The 22,367-nt window shown below is 40.4% G+C and overlaps 1 protein-coding gene across 8 annotated transcripts in view; it reads right to left on the reverse strand.

Moving 5' to 3' along the window:
• Nucleotides 1–8,467: 8,467 nt before the first annotated feature.
• The window catches only part of SOCS6 (suppressor of cytokine signaling 6), a 42,859-nt gene continuing 28,959 nt past the window's right edge, over nucleotides 8,468–22,367 (reverse strand). For all 8 annotated transcript variants that reach the window (XM_030552659.1, XM_030552662.1, XM_030552657.1 and 5 more), the window contains one exon: nucleotides 8,468–10,581. In XM_030552659.1, coding sequence (XP_030408519.1) covers nucleotides 8,851–10,455 — 1,605 coding nt within the window. In that variant the 5' untranslated portion in view covers nucleotides 10,456–10,581 and the 3' untranslated portion in view covers nucleotides 8,468–8,850. The remainder of the gene's footprint in view (nucleotides 10,582–22,367) is intronic.

Genomic DNA, 22,367 nt, shown 5'->3' on the forward strand with positions numbered 1-22,367 from the left:
AAACTGTCTTCAAGCCATAAGTAAGAATTCTACATAGCTTCATATAGCTGAGGAGAGTTGCAGAGGCCATAGTAAGATGGAGAATTAGTGCACAAAGCTTTCTCCTTTGCATTGCAGGATTCACAATGTAGAATTCTGCAAACATCCTGTCACTGTATCTTGATTCCTTCCAATCCAAGGAATTACTTCAGCTCAACATTTAGCAAGTAGGCACAGACTGAAGAAAATTAGGTAGAATACTAAATTTAGGACTAGACCATGTCTAAGAATAGGTGGATTGTGGAGCCCCACTGACCCACAGCACAATGCCTCCTGAATTTTCTGGGGCAAACCCTAACACTATTCTTGTCACAGCTCTTCCTCCTCTCTTTCCCATCCCACTCCCTTTTAGATTGTGACTCCACTCTCCTCAGTCCATGGGTGGAAAGACAGCACTTTGACTACAGGGTCAGCACCTGGCTCTAGCACAGGGTGGAGAATCCTTGCATAACCTGTTCACACTCTGGACTATTGCAAGCTGAGAGCAGGAAGTCTTATTTGCATGTCCTTCCTGATGTCAGTCTCTTCTTACCCATTTTGGAAGGTATCTCTGAATTTACTGCCTTTGCAAACAATCAGAAAAAGAGGGCCAGTTAAACAGCCAAGGAGTACCCTAGTGCTGCATTAGTACTTTAGGTGATTCAATAAAGGTTAGCTGGAGTCACATACTTTATGTTGAGGGTGCAGAATACATAGTATTTCTGAATTAAATCATCCTCCCTTCTTCAAGAAAATATTTATTTTCCCTACATAATCCCATTCTCACACTGAATGGCTTTTGATAAGCGGAAACAGTAGAATCAATTTCCTAATGTATTGTACACTTAGAAGACATAAAGATACAAGTGCTACTGTGGACAGTAGGAGTTTGATTTAAAAGAAAAAAACACAAAACATATTCAAGAAAGCATCCTCATTCAGGACAGAACTTAAGACTATGCTTATGTTCCATTTAAATCTATGGGACTTTAAATACATCCCTGTTCAGGACAGAATTTAACACATGCTTAAGTGCTTTGCTGAATCAGGCATAAAAGAGGAGAACCCAAAATTTAAAAAGTGAAAAACTGTTAGTGATAAAACAAAGTGTATTAAAGAAAAGCAAAAAAGGTACATGTATAGAGCTAAAAACTACTATTACCATATACAAAGGAAACAGGTTAAGTGAGACATATACCTCAAATGAGAGAAGACCTCATGAGTGACAAAGCCACAGAATTCTTAGAAATCTTTAATACTTATGCGAGAAACAGCATTCAAAGTTAAAGCTTTATTCCTTTGGCACAAACACCATGTTTCATGTGGTGAAGCATCTACACCTGAGGGTAGGCTTTCTTCATCCATTCTCCCATGTGTAAAACAGATGCTACATAATATGGACAAGACTGGGAGCATGAGCATCTCAATTATAAACATTTCAGTCCTATACAGTCATCTTCAAATTTATAATTGCACTAATAACAATCCCAACCCTATCCCTTACCCACATTTAAACAGAAGATTATCGACCAGCTGAGGCAGTTGTGATCTTATTGGACTAAATTCACCCCAGTGTCAGTGGAAGAAAGTTCACTGGCTTCGGTGGAACTGAGCATGCTTAATGCTTATATTAGACATAAATTTGACCTGGTATTTTTAAAAGCAAAGTGTTAAGAACTTGATGTAGATAGACAACACAACCACATATCACACTGTACTTTTAAAATCAACTAGAACACGTGAACAAAAACAGCAGCTGACTTAAGAGACAGGCAGAAATGTGCAACTATATTTGTCAGTGTATAATCAAATCCCAAACGATTCTTGCAATAGCAGTGGCTCAATAGGAATTTTAATTTCCAGCCACCTTTGACCTCAACAAAGGGAAAGCTTCTTCACCCCCCTTCCCACACCTGCTCAGAGATTGACAGTATTAGCTGCTACAATAATGTATTATCTTTTACATGGAATTTTTAAAACAGAGAAAAAGCCATTTAAACATATATTAAAGCTATGGTTTTGGGAAACTGAGTATCAAGTCTATAGGGAGAAAACAAAAAAATGAAAACTTGTATGTATATCATTTTTATAAACATACAAATTATTTATATAATACAAATTGTTAATGCTGTAATATTTTTGAAATTATGTATGTATTCCCTGACTTGAAAACATCCTACTACCTTAATTTAACCAAAAATAGTACCAAATTAACTAGTGATTATGTATTTTGTACATTTTTAACTTCAGTTTTGGAGCTCACACTCAAACTACTTGATGGCTTTTCTGAAAATAATGAACTCTCACTTTTTTTAGAAAGAAAAAAAGGCATAGCATTTTTCAAGGCAGGCTTTTTTGGAGTGTTTATGCTAAAAAATTAAAAGCAGCACAGCTACAGGAAACAGTGATAGCAAAAGCTATCTAAAGTGTGCATGTATGAATGCTCAATAGACACCATATTTTAATTATATACTGGCAACATTCTGGAAAGCAAAAATGAAAGAGATACAAGCACCTTGTTAGGAGAGTAGCAGGAAAAATTGCAGCTATATTCTGATCACAAGTAAATGATAGCTCAACATCCCATCAATACTGATGTACATCAGCTATCACCACCACCCCAAAAATTCAATATTTGCTTCAGGATTTCATTTTGTTTATTGAATACTCCATAGATTCTTTTGTGAATGAAATTTTTATTTACACACTGTATCTAGAAGCAGATACATAAATCCTTATACAATTATTTTTCAAAAATGTGCAAGAAATTACTATAATTTTGTTTACAAACCAAAACACATTAAAATCAATGGACTTTGGATAATTCATTCTGTGGTGTGCTTAGTACAAATAACGCACACCTAGCTTGAAACATACAGAAAAATGTAAACTACAGCAATCTGGATTGCAAGTATTAATTTCATGGCACTCCATCACCAAGATAAAATTCTTTAACTCAACATGTATTAATACAAAACTCTGTAAGAATTTTTTTCATTATCTATGTGTAGGGTTTAGAGCACTTTCCAGATACAGCAAACTCCATAATATTTTGTGATGTTATGAGCTATTAACTATTCCACGTCTATTAATAAAGAATGGTTTTTAATATTTTTCTTTGTAGAATTTTAAAAAGTATTAAAAGAAATAAGATTGGCAATCAATATTGTACCCATCATTTAGCTTAAAATTTAAAAGTTATGTAACTGAGAACCATTCCTTACTGGAATCACAGGCAATATATTGCTGGTATTATGATTTAATTTACATATCCATAATTCACTCAGTATGAAATACAGAAAAGAAAAACTGCTCATATTTTGATTAACCCAGCAGTCAATTTTCATATAAAAGCACCTCTTAGCATGATCAGAATATGAAATGTATATATTTGAAAATAAAATTTCTAATTAATAATAGCATTTCTAAGGCTATTAATGGTGGAAGCCATCTTGATAAAAAGGATGGTATTGATTGATGTCAGCAGCAGCATAAGGGACCTGCAACCTGACCAAAGAATATAAATAAACTTCAATTTTGCTGTTCAATTAACTACAATTAACACTGTTGTAAGAATCAGCAAAAACCTTTCTGACATAATATCGAAATACAAGCTATAGCTTCATTCTTCTAATTAGTTAACCAGCCAGTGTCACCAATAACTTCCATCAACTTGTAGCTTCAGAAATCAATTTTATTTCAAAGTTTCATCTTCAAATACATTTTCCAATAATTCAGTTGCAACATGGGCCTGGTCTACACTATGCGTTTAAACCGAATTTAGCAGCATTAAACTGATTTAACCCTGCACATGTCCACACAACGAAGCCCTTTATATCGATATAAAGGACTCTTTAAATCAATTTCTGTAGTCCTCCCCAACGAGGGGAGTAGAGCTGAAATCGGTATTGCCATGTCAGATTAGGGTTAGTGTGGCCGCAGAGTGACAGTATTGGCCTCCGGGTGGTATCCCACAGTGCACCATTGTGACCGCTCTGGAAAGCAATCTGAACTGGGATGCAGTGGCCAGGTAGACAGGAAAAGCCCTGTGAACTTTTGAATTTCATTTCCTGTTTGCCCAGCGCGAAGCGCTGATCAGCACGGCTGGCGATGCAGTCCCAAATCCAAAAAGAACTCCTGCAAGGACCGTACGGGAGATACTGGATCTGATCGCTGTATGGGGAGACAAATCTGTTCTATAAGAGCTCCGTTACAGAAGACGAAATGCCAAAGCATTTGAAAAAAATCTCCAGGCTATGATACAAAGTCCACAGCACAGTGCTATGTGACAAGAGTAACAGAAAGCCAAAGAATCAAATAGACGCTCATGGAGGGAAGGAGGGGGTACTGAGGACTCCAGCTATCCCATAGTCCCTGTAGTCTCCAAAAAGTATTTGCATTCTTGGCTGAGCTCCCAATTCCTGAAGGGTCAAAAACATTTTCCCAGGTGTTTCAGTGTATATGTTGTAAATGTACACCCTTCCCGCCCCCCCAGAAAGAAAAGGGGAAAAAATCATTTCTTGCCTTTTTTCAATGTCACCCTGTGTCTACTGCATGCTGCTGGTAGATGGGATGCTGCAGCGCTGAACACCAGCATCCCCTTCCCGGTGGCTGATGATGAAGATGGATATCAGTCATATTGCACCATCAGCCTGTGAGTGCTCCTGGCTGGCCTTGGTGAGGTTGGCTGGGAGCGCCTGGGTTAAAATGGGAATGACTCCCGGTCATTCCTGGCAGATGGTACAAAACGGCTGGTAACCATCCTCATCATAGCAACTGGAGGCTGAGCTCCATCAGCCCCCACCTTTTCATGTCTAAAGAAAAAATTCTGTACTGCCTGGACTATCATAGCAGCGGGAGGTTGCGCTCCTCTCCCCCACCCACCCTTTAATGTTCTGCCTAAACTATCATAGCAGCTGGAGGCTTCCTCCCCCTCATTTTATCTCACTAAAAAGTCAGTGTTTCTTATTCCTGTATTATTACTTCATCACACAAATGGGGGGACACTGCCACAGTAGCACAGGAGGGTTGGGAGAGGAGGAAAGCAACGAGTGGGATTGTTGAAGGGAAACCCCCATGAATGGCATGCAGCTCATCATTTCTGCAGGATCTCTGGGGCTCTGACACAGAGTGGCTGTGCTCTCTGGTTCTCTAGTACACTTGCCCCATATTCTAGGCAGGTCTGACTCTATTTTTAGACAAAACATAAAGAAGGGAATGACCCAGGAGTCATTCCCATTTCTGTCCATGCGCCCCCGGCTGACCTCAACGAGGCCAGCCAGGAGCACCCATGACAGCAGCAGACTGTACAAAATGACTGATAATCATCATCTCATTGCCAATTTACAATGGCAGAGGGTGCAATAGGGATGGTAACCATCTCTGCTACCTTGCAAAGGCAAATGAATGCTGCTCTGTAGCACTGCAGTACCGTGTCTGTCAGCAGCATCCAGTACACATATGGTGATAGTGAAAAGGCAAAACGGGCTCCATCGTTGCCATGCTATGGCATCTGCCAGGGCAATCCAGGGAAAAAGGGCGCAAAATGATTGTCTGCCGTTGCTTTCACGGAGGAAGGATTGAGTAACGACATTTACCCAGAATCATCCATGACACTGTTTTTGCATTGGGATCTCAACCCAGAATTCCAATGGGTGGGGGAGACTGCGGGAACTATGAGATAGCTACGGGATAGATACTCACAGTGCAACGCTCCAGAAATCGACGCTAGCCTCGGTGCATAGACGCACACTGCCGAATTAATGTGCTTAGTGTGGCCACGTGCACTCGACTTTATACAATGTTTTACAAAACTGGTTTATGTAAAATCGGAATAATCCCGTAGTGTAGACATACCCTCTGACTGTTGTACTGAATAAAACAAGCACTGTTTTACTTTAAAGGAACAGAATTAAATTGTTTTTATTTTATTTTTATTTAATCTTTGTTTATCTTCTATTAAAGGCCTGAAAATAACTTTTTTCAACCTACCATATTTGTTTTCTTCCATTTGGCAAACACAGATTTTGTTCCTATATTTGTTATGGAGCACAAATGAAGACTGTCTTTCCTGACTACAGTTGTTGCCCTTTAATAATTTTCAGCTGCCTTGTAACTAAACAACATTACTGTGGCTATCACAGTAATCATTATAATAAGCAACTATAAGTTGTCAAAACAGGGTTTCTTAATCTGTGCTCCTACTACTGGAAGACTGCTTCAGTAACAAAAAGAGAGAGATTCTGAATCTGGTATCTTTTAAAAAAATGTCTTTACAGAATGGTGGATTTCAAAATATTTGAAATTTAGAACATTACAGCATCAGATTACAAAAAAATTCTAGGCAGGCCTTCTCTTAGGTCTGAAGTACTTGTCAGGGTCCTTTTAATCAAACCTATGGAAAGCTCATCAAAAAGAGGCAATTAGAACTGGACCGTTTACTAAATTTACAATTAAAGTACACACAGCAAGGAAGGCAACTCAAAATGGACTGGATGAATTTAACCAAAAGTAATATTTCATAAGTGACCAACTCTGATAGGTGACCAAACGAATAAATGAAGACATGGAAAAGAAACTTAGCACACAAGTTCACATACATTTTCTTAATACAGCAATGAAATTGGGATATTAAAGTTTCACATGTTTAAGCCCTTACGCAAGGTCCATTAAATACTTATGCACAAAGCATATTTTAAATGCATCTTTAAGTTTGTTAAACACTGGGATATATTTCACTAATTTTATATCATTGCCTAACGTACTACACAATTCTAGAGACTTTGTAAAGTGTACAGTCCCTCTGGATTGTGTGGGGGAAGAATTTTTAAAGTGAAAAAAATGTGAAAGGTTTCATCCTAACAAGCATGTTTCATATTCCATAAAAATGACTTCCTCTGTCCTCTACTCAGATAGAATCAGAACACTGTACCATGTTATAAGATTATTGTGCCTTTTTTACTAAAGTTTGTAGCCCTGATTCAAAGAAGAAAAAAACGTCCAGAAGAGAGAAATCTGGATTCAAGCTTGCATAAATATATATGAATGGCAGAGACAACAAATTAAACATATATACTTTGCTGAGAATATTTTTTTAAGTTTAAAAATATTATTGGACAAAAGAAGAAATCATCATCCTCTATCCCTCAGAACAGACAGGCTTTATCTGCCTTTGATTTTTTTTTTTTTAAATACTGTGGTCCAAAAAATAAATTAAAAAAAATATATAAATTTAGCATATCAATTCAGGCATCCCAAGATGTAGTGCTACTGCAGCACTTTGCAGCAATAGTGTATTCAATGCTACAAACTCATTTCAGGGGGAAAAAAAGCTAGATAAAATAACCAAAAGAAAATGATCCAAAAAGGATTTATCCCAGCCTCTTTCTATGTTGATCTTTACTAAGTAGCAACTTCTACCAACTGCTGACAGAGAAGGTGACATGCTAAAAAATATAACATTGATTTAAAAACAAAACTAAAAAATAAATTTAGTCATGGTCACCTTTAAAATTGAAAGCACAAATGTAAAATAGCTATAAAGGGAAACACCAATATGATGAATATTGCACAAGGAAAACTTTGCAATCTAGGGCCCAGTCTCCCAATTCAGAAATCTCTTGTAGAAAGTCAGGCTCCCCTTAAAACTTTTTAAATGCCACTATCCTTGTCAGATGTCAGAAATATTTACTAAATTGATATGATACTTTTATGTCAAAACAGTCAATTTTCATAACAGTGCCTGAGACTGTTAGTAACAAAGCCCTTTTCTGTGGCCACTGTATTAAACCAAAACCCCTTCTGTCACTAATTTCAAATATACAAAGGTTAAAAAAATGCAGCCTTAGGTATAATTTGTTTAAGCCCTCCCCAAACCCCCCCAAAAATCCCAGAATCAAATACTAAATATCAAAATGCAAGAGGGAAAGGGTGGGGCGGGGACAACCAACTGTAGTGTAGAAATTGTTTTCAGAAGTCTTGTCACATTATCACTTTAATTGATAATTCCTACAATTAGGGAGATTTGTAGATTTTTTTTTCAACAATGTCATTAGTAATCCATGTTTAACATCATTTTAAATGCTACAATTTCCATATTGATGCTCTATACTGTTTTTCAAGGCTGTTTTTAAACGGAGAAGAAAAAATTATAAGGAAATTCCAAGAAAAAGAAAACCCAATTTCTCAAAGGCAAAATAGCGCATACAAACTATAAAATCATTTAGGAGAAAGGAGGTTTCCAAAGATATGCTGCATAACTATATTCCATCACACAGCTACATCGATTAAGTAGTTTTAAATTAGGGCAGTTCTATGGAGATGTTCATTTAGGATGCTGGGAAATCATTTTCACTGTATATCTAAATTCTGTAATTTATCTACCTGTATGTTTTGTCCACAATTATCTTTATAAAATAGGCAATTTTAAGAAGACAAAAATTCCATTCTACAAGTTTCATTTCACTTTTACTTATGGTTGAATACACATGAAATGCACTCAATGCATAAAAATCACAGTGGATAGCAGCACTTGGGGAAATTAAGGAGAATTTGATCATTCACATTGTGATTATTTTCTGCACATTGATGAAAGATAGCTATTTCACACTTCTAAAAACCTTGTAATCATTCTTTAAAAAAAAAAAAGCCCCCTCAAACAAACAAAAAACACCAAACATAAACAAACAAAAAAGATGCATTACCCTTCTTTACACACAAAAATGAAACATTGTTATGGCAGCAAAAGATTTTGATAGCAATGAAAATTTGTAAACTGTATTTCAATCTTTTTTTTTGTTCCCAAAGTGCAAGATGCAAGATTCCCATAAGCTTTCAGTAGTGCTTTTCTTGTAAATAATCCTTCATTTTGTTTGGCAAAGGCAGTTTCTGGATCAGGTCTATTCTGGTATACTGACGTATAACAAAACGACACAGGTACTGTAAGGAACGCACCTGCATAAACCGAGATACTGGGTTTGTCAATCTCACTGGGTAAGTTGCAGATCCAGGCAATCGAGACCTTGAATAGCAAAAAGCTCCATTTTCAGAGTCCCTGATTGAATGTTCAATTAGATCAACAATAGAAGTATGTCCCTCCACATCTGGTTGTTCATAAAAGCTAAACCTACCATTTGAATGTTCAATTCTAGTATGAAGGGTTTTACCATGGGAGCGAAAACTCAGGCTTAAAAGATAACGGTCATCAGAGCTATCTCGAACAAGAAATGAACCATCAGGCACATTTGCCAGTTTTCCCTCTGCCTCCCAACGTGTGATAGGGCCCCAGTACCATCCTTGTTTTGCAAGTTTTTTCAGTTCCTCTGTGAGGCTCGTCACAACCATAGGACCACTATTTTGTACAGAGTCATAAACTCTTCCAACTCCTGGGGCAGAGTTAGGATCAAAATTCAAATGGCAGCGCATACTTTCAGCAACATGGGCATCTGTGCCATTCAGTCCATTAAAGTTCCTTTGGATTTGATTATTCTGAATCGGAGGTAGCAATGGTGAGAGTGGAGGGACATCACTGTGATTAACTCTTGGGCTTTGCAACATGACTCCTGTGGTACCAATCAACAAACCATTCACTGCCTGGTCCACAAATATATCTGGAGCAACAACTACATCTTGATCCACCTGACCCTCATCTTCATGAAAAGCATTTCCGCCCACTTGAGAAGAAACAGTTGAAACTTCCATGGGTGAGGAACTATCTAGACAGTAACTACGTGATCCTTCCAAAGGATACATTCCCTCATCTAAAGGCACAGTATACTGAATGTAGTCCTGAGGCATTAGTCCAATAACTACAGGCACATGTTCATCAATATGAAGATGTAGGTCCCCATTCTGGGATTCTGCACTTCTTAATGTATTGTTTTGTTCTTGAAACACACTATCTGACTGCAAGTCATGGAAGTCCTTTCGAACACCATTCAGTGCTGGGCTTGGGTTAGAGGAGTGGACCAAGGCCTTGACTTTCACTTCCATTTTGATACATGTCTCTTCTGAGTTTGTCGATCGAAGGGGCCATGGTGTTGGACTATAATGGTGGTTACGGAGGGATGTGGATCTTAGAGGTCTTTGAGCTCTCACATCTTTAAAGGTTATTGGAGCAGATGAGGAAGAAAAGGTATCGTCATCAGCAGAGCTTACAGATGGCGTGCTGCCTTTCCCTTTCTGCTTTTGTTTTGCTGAAAGCCTTCTTTTTAAAGTACCCATTAAGCTTTCACTTTTTGATCTATTTTTGCCACCTTTTTCATCTTCACTGTTAACTTCACAGCTAGCCAAATCTTTACCATAGCAGCTGCCAAACAAGGAGTCATCTTTTCCAAATTCACTTAATGATGGCTGCTGAACCACTACAAAGTCACTTTCTTCTTTGCTTTTATTTAAGTTAAAGGATTTGCGAATTGTTTTGAGACTAATTTTCTTCATTATGACAAGCTACCAAGTCTGGCTCATCAAAAACTCTTTCTGGTATTTTAGCCTTAACACATGTAGAGCAGCCTTTGCTTCATGTATGTATTTTATCCAGTCTCATTTAACTTCAAGAGCCATTTCCTGGAAACAAATAAAAAGACATTTAACTTCACAAAAACAAAACAAAACATTTTAAATGAAAACTACAGTATTTAAGAGATGGACACCAAATGAATGCAAAGCTGTACTTAGAAAATCCAGTCAAGTTCAAGAAATGACTTAAAAGTACATCTGCTTTTGAGTTGCCTGCCAGTTGTTCTGGTTTTAAAATCATATTTTAATTTTATATATAATTTTCCTCTCTCCTTTGCTATGTGAAAGACCAACCCAAACACAGGGGAAGCTGACTAATTGTTGAAGATGATAATGGGTACAACAAGCTTCCTACTCCAGGGCTAGATTGTGACGGTCCTAACATAGCCACAAGGAAATTTTCCTGTGTAGACAAGCCCTAAGAGACCTTCACCCACTCTGTGCGCCCAGCCTCTTTGGTTCCCACATCATAAGACCAGGCATGGGGGGTGGAGAGCAGAGAGAGCAAGGTGTGCCTGCTCAATACTACCCCTTCCCCTCTCTTTCCTTCCGCAACCCAAGAGTATGAAGGCAGAGAGGAGTGGGGAGTAGGTGGACCCTTGGTTCCATTCCCTCTCCCACTACCCCCAACTGAGATGAAATGGTGCAAGGGGCAGCACCAGGTAAAGGGCTACAAAAAGTTACTTCCCCCCTACTCCCTACTGGGAGAATTCTTTGCCAGGGCTCCTCCTGAAGCAGCACAGCTCCATGCCTCTCCTTACTCATGAGCCATGCAGTCTTGTAATATGCCTTTATAATCTGTGCACCACAATTATATTCAGTCAGTTACTAACAACCAACCTTAATTTTTTGGTATAAATTATTACAAATGGACTTCCCCAAGTAAGGGCTGCAGGATCATGCTCAAACATTAATTACAGGATTTCTGTCACACTTCAAAATGCCTTTTAATTTAAAGAACACTTTAAGAAAAACCATGTGGCTACAAAAAGAGATAACCACGAAAAACATTTTCTTGTTATTAAGGAGCAGTAGTTAAGAGTGAAATGAGAGTTTCATTCACAGAATTGGCAGAGAGTTCTGTGGCACCTTATAGACTAACAAACGTACTGGAGCATGAGCTTTCGTGGGTGAACACCCACTTCATCGAATGCATGACGCTTTTACAGATCCAGACTAACACGGCTACCCCTTGATAAATCAGAGAATTGGACTTATAAGACAATATTAATAACAATAACAAAACCAAAACAGTCTCCATCACATCTTATTACAGGGTAACTTTTTTTTTTTTAAGCAAATCAAACAAGGAAATTCAGAGATATGGGTATTTCCAAAAATTCCTTTCGTTCACTTTTCAAAGATTCTCCCAACTCCCTTTTGAGTCTTTTCTTTAAAACAGGTGCACCCAGCAACATCAAATTTCACTTCTCTGAGAGACAATGTTAAGAAGGAGTTTTCACAGGTTTGAGGGAGTGCATGTAGGAATTACAAAGATCGTTAAAGGTGCTGTTGTGAAAATACCTAAATATGTATATAAGTAAAATACATAATGATATGGTATAATTATTATTAGAATGAGTTTGTGATAGCAGAATTACTCATGAGTGGCAAAGTAGGGAGTAGCCAATAGAAAGCTACATTGGGGCCATAGGAGAGGAAACACTGTATATAGGATAAAAAGCCAACATGGAGAATAAGGAGGAGGTAGCCACTCATGGAAATGGGAGGCTGTCTAGTCCAGCTTACATTCCAACAGGGCTTGGATCTATGACTGGCTTCCAAGGTTTACAGGTACTTCTACTACTGAGCAATTCTTTAACATTTTTTCTTTAAATCTAAGGAAATACTCAAGGAAAAAACCACAATGAATCTATCATTTACAGCATTTACAAATTAAGTTTCTGGATTTCTTAATTCTCCCTGCGCTCTCCACTGTCAAACGTTAAGAACGTATGTAAAATGTTTGTAAATTGTAAGTTAAGGTTCTACTTTACAAAAATCAAACATATTTTAAATTATGCATATGTAGAGTATGATCATCCAAACTACCTTATCTTTGACCCCCTTGGAGCACCCTGAGAGCAGGCAACACACATCTGCAAAAACTTTATCACAAAGTTTCACTATGTTTAAGAATAAAGTATTAATTTTGAAGCCTTTAATTAAACGAATCGGTGGGAAGAAAGGCAAAGGTCATGTTTGAATTTTTCTTGGTTTTGAGTGCCATTGTGGGAGCATAGTAGTTCTGGTTTGGATTGATTTAAATTGTGCATTAGCATAATTTTGATTATTTGAGGATTTTTGCAAAATGGAACCTTACCTTGGAATTTCAGGCTAACATATCTTGAGAAAACTACATTATCAAATAAAACTAAAGTAACTACTATATTGTAAAGCAGGGATTGGCAATCTTTGGCTCACGGCCCATCAGGAAAACCTGCTGGTGGGCCAGGCAGGTTTGTTTACCTGCAGTGTCCGCAGGTTTGGCCGATCGCAATTCCCACTGGCCGCGGTTTGCCGTTCCAGGCAAATGGGGGCTTCGGGAAGCGACATGGGACGAGGGATATGCAGGGCCGCTTCCCACAGCCCCCATTGGTCTGGAACGGCAAACCGCAGCCAGTGGGAGCTACGATTAGCCAAACCTGAGGACGCTGCAGGAAAACAAACCATCCTGGCCCACCAGCAGATTTCCCTGATGGGCCGTGGGCCAAAGGTTGCCGATCCCTGTTGTAAAGAATACAAGAGAACTGTGTCACAAAATGACACTGCTATATTTTAAAATGCTGTCGCTGCCAATATTTTCTCATGCTAATCCAGAAAGAAAGATCTACCACCGCAACTGTGAACACTATGTTTCAGCACAGAAATCTTCTGGATTATAGGTCTACAACTTTTGGTAGCTAATACATTTATCAGATTAATAAAGCATATAATGAGAATGATGGTCATGTCTTGAAGTTATAAAAACTTATGCAGTCATGAGCAGGATTAACCTTGGTACATCCGAGGGCACCAGTTTATTCATCCAGGAACAAGCAACGTGATCAAATGAACTATGGTCCTGGCCTGAAGCCCACTGAATCCAACTGAAATACTGAATTTAACTGAAATTGATTAAATTAAGTCCTATTACATATTGGACCATCTGCACTGAGAAGTCCAGTGACTTGGTTTAAGTTAAAAATTATATTGACCTTGCTACATCGCAGAGCTGTGAAAAATCTGGCACCCTAAACACCGCAGTTAGGTTGACCTAACCACAGTATAGATGCAACTAGGTTGATGGATGAATTCTTCTGTCAACCTAGCTACCACTTCTCAGAGAGGTGGATTAACTACATCAACAGAAAGATCCTTTCCTTCACTGTAGGAAGCATTTACACTGCAGCACTAGAGTGGCGTCCCTGCATAACCAATAGCTGTTCCTCTGTAGCGTAGACACATCCTCAGCCTCTCTCTGTCTCAATTCTTCCAGACATAAACCGCTAATAATGCTTACTTCTGAGAAGCAGGTAGGCCTTATATTGAGGGCTGTTAGTAAAGAACTGTACAGACATCATACAGATATGCAAAGAATGAAGCATTTAGAAACTCACTGGGACACTTTTGCATGCACAGATTTTTTTCATCTAGGGATGACAAAAATTGGTATATGTATTATTTCATGGAATGCATCTTGACGTCTTGTATGTTATAAAAATATCAGTTAACACCAGCAGGACAACTTCATTTGGAACTCTGTAAGAATTATACTATTGCTGAGATCCTGAACAGAAGTGCTTTCTCAGTAGCACCTCCTGCATAGTCAATTTTAATAAGATCTCTCGAAAAGTCTGCTGCAGATATCTGCTGCTGTGAATATGCAATAAATTATGCCATGGTGTTCCAAAGAGTCTGATGGACAATATAAATATTTTAGGAATATTCTGAGATCAAAGGAAGGAGAAAGCTAGAGAGACAAAATGAAATGAGAGTGGAGACAGCTGGGGACCAAAGAAAGAAAGAAAAAGAAACATAGTCCAAAAACTTTATTTTAAAGTCAGATTTTTACCAAACATAATTTAGAAGAAGACATAGACAGTCAGTGTAAACAAACTGTCTCACAGCCCACCAGCAGATTACTCTGAAGAGCCGCAGGTTGGCCACCACTGATCTAACTTGACCTGTATAAAACGGGCCATAGAAATTCCCTGTTTTAATTCCTGTTTGAACCAGATCATGTATTTTAGAAAAATATACAATCTTGATTTAAAAATTGTTAAGTTGTTCCAAGGTTAATTACTATCACTGTTAAAAAACTGCAACTTTTTCCAGCCTGAATTTGTCTAGTTTCAACTTCCAGCCATTAGATCTTGTTATACCTTTGTCTGCTAGACTGAGGAACCAATTATCAACTTTTTGTCACCATGCAGGTACTTATAAACTGTGAACAAGTCACTACAACTATCTCTTTGTTAAATTGACTAGATGGTGCTCCTGGGTCTTATCACTACAAGGCATGTTTTCCAATCATTTAATCATTCTCAGGGCTCTTTGCTGAACCCTCTCCAATTTATCAACATCCTTCTTGAACTGAGGACCCCAGAACTAGACAAAGTATTACAGCAGTGGTTGCAACAATGCCAAATGCAGAGGTGATATAACTGTCCTACCCCTACTTGAGATTCCTCAGCTAATACATCTATGGACTGATTTAGGTCTTTTGGTCACAGCATCACACACATGTTCAGCATATTTTCCACCATTGGAATCTGTATTGGACTCACTACTTCCTGGGAGAGAGTCCCCCATCTTGTGAGCATGGTCTGCACTGTTTGTTCTTACATGTGTTTCTTTACATGTGGCTGTATCAAAAGGCACATTGGTTGCTTAAACAAAGTTCTCCAAGTGATCCAGACCAGTGGTTCTCAAACTAGGGCTGTCACTTGTTCCGGGAAAGCCCCTGGCAAGCCGAGGCGGTTTGTTTACCTATCGCGTCCACAGGCTTGGCCAATCACGGCTCCCACTGGCCGCGGTTCACTGCTCCAGGCCAATGGGGGCTGCAGGAAGGGTGGCTAGCACGTCCTTTGACCTGCTTCACTACCTGCAGCCCCCATTGGCCTAGAGCGGCGAACCATGGCCAGTGGGAGCCACGATCGGCTGAACCTGCAGATGCGGCAGGTAAAAAAAACAGGCCCGGCCCGCCAGGGGCTTTCCCAGAACAAGCGGTGGCCCTAGCTTGAGAACCACTGATCCAAACCACTTTGAATCAGCAACCTGTCCTCTTCATTATTTACCACGCCCATAGTTTTTGTGTCATCTGCAAACTTTATCAATGGTAGTTTTCTGTATTCTTCTAGGTCACTGATAAAAATGTTAAATAGGATAGAGACAAGAACCAATTCCTGCATGAACCCACTACAAACACATTTGTTTGATGATAAGTCCCTGCTTACAATTACATTTCATGACCTGACAGTTAGCCATCTTTTAATCCATTTAATGTGTGCCATGTTAATCTGTATGGTTGTAGTTTAAAATTAAAAAGTCATGTGGTACCAAGTAAGATCCCTTAGAGATGTCTAAGTATAATATAGTAACACTATTGCCTTTATCAACCAGTGTTGTAATCTTGTAAAAAACAGGCTTCAAGTTAGTTTGACAGGATCTATTTTCCAGAAACACATGTTGACTGGAGTTGTTATGGTGATGTTGTATTTAAAATATACCGTGAGAGCTAAAGAATGCACAGAATCATAGAATATCAGGGTTGGAAGGGACCTCAGGAGGTCATCTAGTTCTACCTCCTGCTCAAAGCAAGACCAACACTAACTAAATCATGCCAGACAGGGTTTTGTCAAGCCTGACCTTAAAAACCTCTAAGGAAGGAGATTCCACCACCTCCCTAGGTAACCCTTTCCAGTGGTTCACCACACTCCTAGTGAAAAACTTTTTTCCCTAATATCCAACCTAAACCTCCCCCACTGCAACTTGACACCATTACTCCCTGTTCTATCATCTGGTACCACTGAGAACAGTCTAGATCTATCCTCTTTGGAATCCCCCTTCAGGTAGTTGAAAGCAGCTATCAAATGCCCCCTCATTCTTCTTGTCTGCAGATTAAATAATCCCAGTCCCTCAGCCTCTCCTCATAAATCACATGCTCCAGCCTCCTAATCATTTTTGTTGCCCTCCACTGCACTCTTTCCAATTTTTCCACATCCTTCTTGCAGTGTGGGGCCCAAAACTGGACACGGTACTCCAGATGAGGCCTCACCAATGCCAAATAGAGGGGAATGATCCTGTCCCTTGATCTGCTGGCAGTACCCCTACTTCTACAGCCCAAAACGCCATTAGCCTTCTTGGCAACAAGGGCACACTGTTGACTCATATCCAGCTTCTTGTCCACTGTAATCTCTAGGTCCTTTTCTGGAAAACTGCTGCCTAGCCACTCAGTCCCTAGTCTGTAGCAGTGCATGGGAGTCTTCTGTACTAAGTGCAGGACTCTGCACTTGTCCTTGCTGAACCTCATTAGATTTCTTTTGGCCCAATCCTCTAATTTGTCTAGGTCCCTCTGTATCCTGTCCCTACCCTCCAACGTTTCTACCACTCCTCCCAGTTTAGTGTCATCTGCAAACTTGCTGAGAGTGCAATCCACGCTATCCTCCAGATCACTAATGAAGATATTGAACAAAACCGGCCCCAGGACCCACCCTTGGGGCACTCCACTTGACACTGGCTGCCAACTAGACTTGGAGCCACTGATCATTACTCGTTGAGCCCAATGATCTAGCCAGCTTTCTACCCACCTTATAGTCTATTCATCCAGCCCATACTTCTTTAACTTGCTGGCAAGAATACTGGGGAGACCATATCAAAAGCTTTGCTAAAGTCAAGGAATAACACGTCCACTGATTTCCCCTCACCTATAGAGCCAGTTATCTAATCATAGAAGGCAATTAGGTTAGTCAGGCATGACTTGCCCTGGGTGAATCCATGCTGATTTGTGCTCATCCAGCTTTTCTAAATAGTCCTGAACCACTTCTTTCTCCACAGAGGGCTAGTCACTTCCTCCCCATACTGTGCTGCCCAGTGCAGTAGTCTAGGAACTAACCTTGTTCATGAAGACAGAGGCGAAAAAAGCATGAGTACATTAGCTTTTTCCACATCCTCTGTTACTAGGTTGCTGCCCCCATTCAATAAGCGGCCCACACTTTCCTTGACTTTCTTCTTGTTGCTAACATACCTGTAGAAACCCTTCTTGTTACTCTTAACATCCCCTGCTAGCTACAACTCCAAGTGTGATTTGGCCTTCCTGATTTCACTCCTGCATGTCTGAGCAATACTTTTATACAGCTCTCTGGTCATATGTCCAATTTTCCACTTCTTGTAAGCTTCTTTTTTGGTGCGTGTTTGATTATTTGAAAAGTGTAAATTGGGAGTGCTCTGTTTTGCGTACTTAAAATATTTCAGAGCAGTTTCAATTAAATCATTGTGTGTCAAAATGATTTAAATAGGACATCTGGCATGTCAATCATAATGGTTTATGTGTGGGACTGTGTCAACAGACAGTTTGTGTATTTGTATTATAGAGCTTTTATGCATTTTACCTATTTCACCTAGGTTAACTATAGCCATTTCCTGAGATAAACACTATTTACAGTGCTGCCAGAAGACATTACTATGTAACAGGCCAGCTTTGGAAATGAGACACACACTTTTTCTCCTTAAAAAAGTTAATACAAAAAGGAGACACACCCATATGTGGCCAAACTTGAACAATTACAATTCAAATGATAATTCTGAAGCACTGAATAGAAACAAAAATAGAACCAGAAATTGACACACAACCATTCTTTAACATGTATTTATAGAATTTACGTTTTCCTATAATTAGGGCTGCAAGTCCGTCACAGAGATGAAAGAACTCACGGTTACTGTGTCTTCTCTGTTTGTCCATGTGGGAAGGCACTAGGTGGGTTGCCCCACCAGCCCAGTGGTGAGGGTGGCACTGAGAGGAGGGACAGGGACGTGTTGGAGAGCCAGACTGCTCTGCACCCACTCCACAGTGGCAGCTCCTGTGTCTCACAGGACTGGGCCCAGCTCCCCACTCCATGTTGCAACCTGGCACACAGAGTTGGTCAGCTGCCATTTCATCATGACAAGAGTGCAGCCTAGCCAAATCTGAATGAGTGGCATTGTAAGCTGGTAAGTGTGGAGTGGGTTTGCTCTCAACGCTCGGGCACAGCCTCACAGGACTCACTGCTGCCGGGAGACAGCCTGGTGTAGGCTCTCTCTTAACCCTTGGACCCAGCCCCACAGGATGAGAGTCACCGCTGCAGAGTGAGTGCAGGGCAGGCTCACTCTCCAGCTGCCTCCCCATGACAGGGGCCTCCCACCTTATTAGGCTGAAATCAGGGTTTCAGTGACTGTGCAGAGGGTGCTGTTGCAGGTCATCGGTGCCCCCCAGGCAGGGGAGGAAGAGGAAGCAGTGGTTGCAGAGGAGGAGGAGGATGCTGGTCTGCTATGATTTTGAAGAAGTAGGGTTCAATTTCATTTATCAATTGCCCTTCCTATAATTAGGAGTTTTAATTAATTAACTTGTCCATTTATTTCCATCAAATGGAACAAGAAAATATTTAACTTGATTTTTAAACTTACAACTACACTATTCCTGCACTTAGAGTATGCTCTAGGTATTAATTTAGAAATACAAAATCCCAGCTATAACAAGTTATTAGATTTGTTATAGTTTAGCATAAAGTATAAGAAGGCTTATCTACAAAGTTTACAACATAGCAAAAGCACATCCTGTTTCAGAGCATTCGCACAACTGTGCACAGAGATAAACTGAACAGAACAATATAGACAGTACCCACAATCACCACTCAATGCATGGCTCTGGAGATTCAAAAAAGGAATTTGTATGCTTTTTTTTTTTAAGGAGGGGGGGAGGGACACTTTCTGAAACAGCTGATTAAAGCCTAATACTGAAAACTGGGAAGTACATAGTTAGCCTTGGATCTAAAAGCATCTTAATACAAATGCACAGATACCAAAAAGTTGTGTACTTAATTATCATAGGTAACATGCCACTGATTTTTAATGCTGAATGTGCTATTGATTTGAAAAGGAAATTATGCTTAGAGAAGAAACTGACATGACATAGCCCCAATGTACATTTAAACTTTGCACTCACATTGAAGCCACAGCCACTTAATTTCTTTTTATTCTGTATAGATTCACACCAAATTTCCAATACATTGTTTAAAATTTTTTAATCCTAAACAATATATTAAAAGCCTTCACCTGAGTCACATTTCTTTACTGATGAGGCACAATCACAATCAGGTTTCAATGCCCTGAAAGATTCACAGTAGTTTAAATATTTGCATAATTCAGATTTCTTTTCAAATTGAGTACTCAAAATTTACCTTAAAATGAATACCTCTGTGATCTAAGAAGCCGTGTCAAAGTATTATGGAATACTTGAAGAAGGCTGGGGCAAATAGGAAGTACAGTTATTTTTATACATATCAATTGTTAAGAAATGGTTCTTTAAAAGCAAATATCGCTTATTTTACTTAACACTTCATAACTTCCATTGGTAAGTTGCACCTTCAGTAATATGTTAAGAGACAATTCTGTCTAATGACATTTTCCCACCATCCACCCTCAACACTTCAAACAGTACTGAAACAGGGTCTCCGCGGTCCTGCTTCTGTCTCAGTCGACAAACCACACAGAGACCCTGGTGCTGGTTCAACACCCTGTGCAGTTTATTTATAATTGAGTCCCACCACACCTAGCATCTTTACAAGCAGGGGGAGAGCAATCACTCTCTCCCCCTCACTGCCACTGATTGGGAACAGTGAACCGCAGCCACTGGGAGCTGCGGGACAGCCATGCCTGAGGATGGTCAATGTAAACAAAGGCTTGGTCTACACTACGCGTTTAAACCAATTTTAGCAGCGTTAAACCGATTTAACGGCGCACCCGTCCACACTACGAGGCCCTTTATATCGATATGAAGGACTCTTTAAATCGATTTCTGTACTCCTCCCCAATGAGAGGAGTAGTGCTAAAATTGGTATTACCATATCGGATTAGGGTTAGTGTAGCAGAAAATCGACAGTATTGGCCTCCGGGCGGTATCAGACAGTGCACCATTGTGACCGCTCTGGACAGCAATCTGAACTCGGATGCAGTGGCCAGTAAACAGGAAAAGCCCCGTGAACTTTTGAATTACATTTCCTGTTTGCCCAGCATGGAGCTACTGATCAGCATGGGTGGCAATGCAGTCCCAAATCCAAAAAGAGCTCCAGCATAGACCGTACAGGAGATACTGGATCTGATCGCTGTATGGGGAGACAAATCTGTTCTATCAGAGCTCCGTTACAGAAGATGAAATGCCAAAGCATTTGAAAAAAATCTCCACGCTACACAGTGCTGCGTGACAAGCGTAACGGAAAGCCAAAGAATCAAATGGATGCTCATGGAGGGAGGGAGGGGGTACTGAGGACTCCAGCTATCCCACAGTCCACAGCAGTCTCCGAAAAGTATTTGCATTCTTGGCTGAGCTCCCAGTGCCTGTAGGTTCAAACACATTGTCCGGCGTGGTTCAGGGTATAGCTCATCAATTTACTCCCTCCCCCCACCACGTGAAAGAAAAGGGAAAGAAATCGTTTCTTGACTTTTTTCAATGTCACCCTATGTCTACTGAATGCTGGTGGTAGACGCGATGCTGCAGCAGTGAAGAGCAGTATCCGCTCTTCTCCCCTCCCCGGTGGCAGATGGTACAATATGACTGCTATCCGTCGTCACCATGAGCCCGTGAGTGCTCCTGGCTGGCCTCAGGTGAGGCTGGCCGGGGGCGCCTGGGTAAAAATAGGAATGATTCCTGGTCAGTCCCAGTAGATGGTACAGAACGGCTAGTAACTGTCCTCACATAGCAACTGGAGGCTGAGCTCCATCAGCCCCCTCCCTTTCACGTGTAAAGAAAAGATTCTGTACTGCTTGGACTAGCATAGCAGCGGGATGCTGGGCTCCTCTCCCCCGCATCGCTTAACGTCCTGCCTGGACTGTCATAGCAGCGGGAGGCTGCCTCCCCCTCATTTAATCTCACTAACAAGTCACTGTTTCTTATTCCTGCATTCTTTATAACTTCATGACACAAATGGGGAGGACACTGTCACGGTAGCCCAGGAAGGTTGGGGGAGGAGGGAAGCAACGGGTGGGGTTGTTGCAGGGGCATCCCCCATGAATGGCATGCAGCTCATTATTTCTGCGGGATCTGACACGGAGCAGCTGTGCTCTCTGATACACTGGTTCTCTAGTACACTTGCCCCATATTCTAGGCAGGACTGACTATTTTTAGAAACCATAAAGGAGGGATTGACTCGGGAAGTCATTCTCATTTTTGCCTTTGCGCCCCCAGCCGACCTCAGCCAGGGGCACCCATGATAGCAGCAGACAGTACAGAACGACAGATAACCGTCATCTTATTGCCAATTTACAATGGCAGTAGACGGTACAGAACGACTGATAACCGTCTCTGCTATCATGCAAAAGCAAACAAATGCTGCTGTGTAGCGCTGCAGTAACGCCTCTGTCAGCAGCATTCAGTACACATACGGTGACAGTAAAAAAAAAGCTGAATGGGCTCCATGGTTGCCGTGCTATGGCGTCTGCCAGGGCAATCTAGGGAAAAAGGGCGCGAAATGATTGTCTGCCGTTGTTTTCCCGGAGGAAGGAATGAATGACGACCTTTACCCACAGCCACCCGCGACAATGATTTTTGCCCCATCAGGCACTGGGATCTCAACCCAGAATTCCAAGGAGCAGGGGAGACT

The sequence above is a fragment of the Gopherus evgoodei genome, chromosome 2 (assembly GCF_007399415.2).
Source record: "Gopherus evgoodei ecotype Sinaloan lineage chromosome 2, rGopEvg1_v1.p, whole genome shotgun sequence".
NCBI classification, from domain to species: Eukaryota; Metazoa; Chordata; order Testudines; family Testudinidae; genus Gopherus; species Gopherus evgoodei.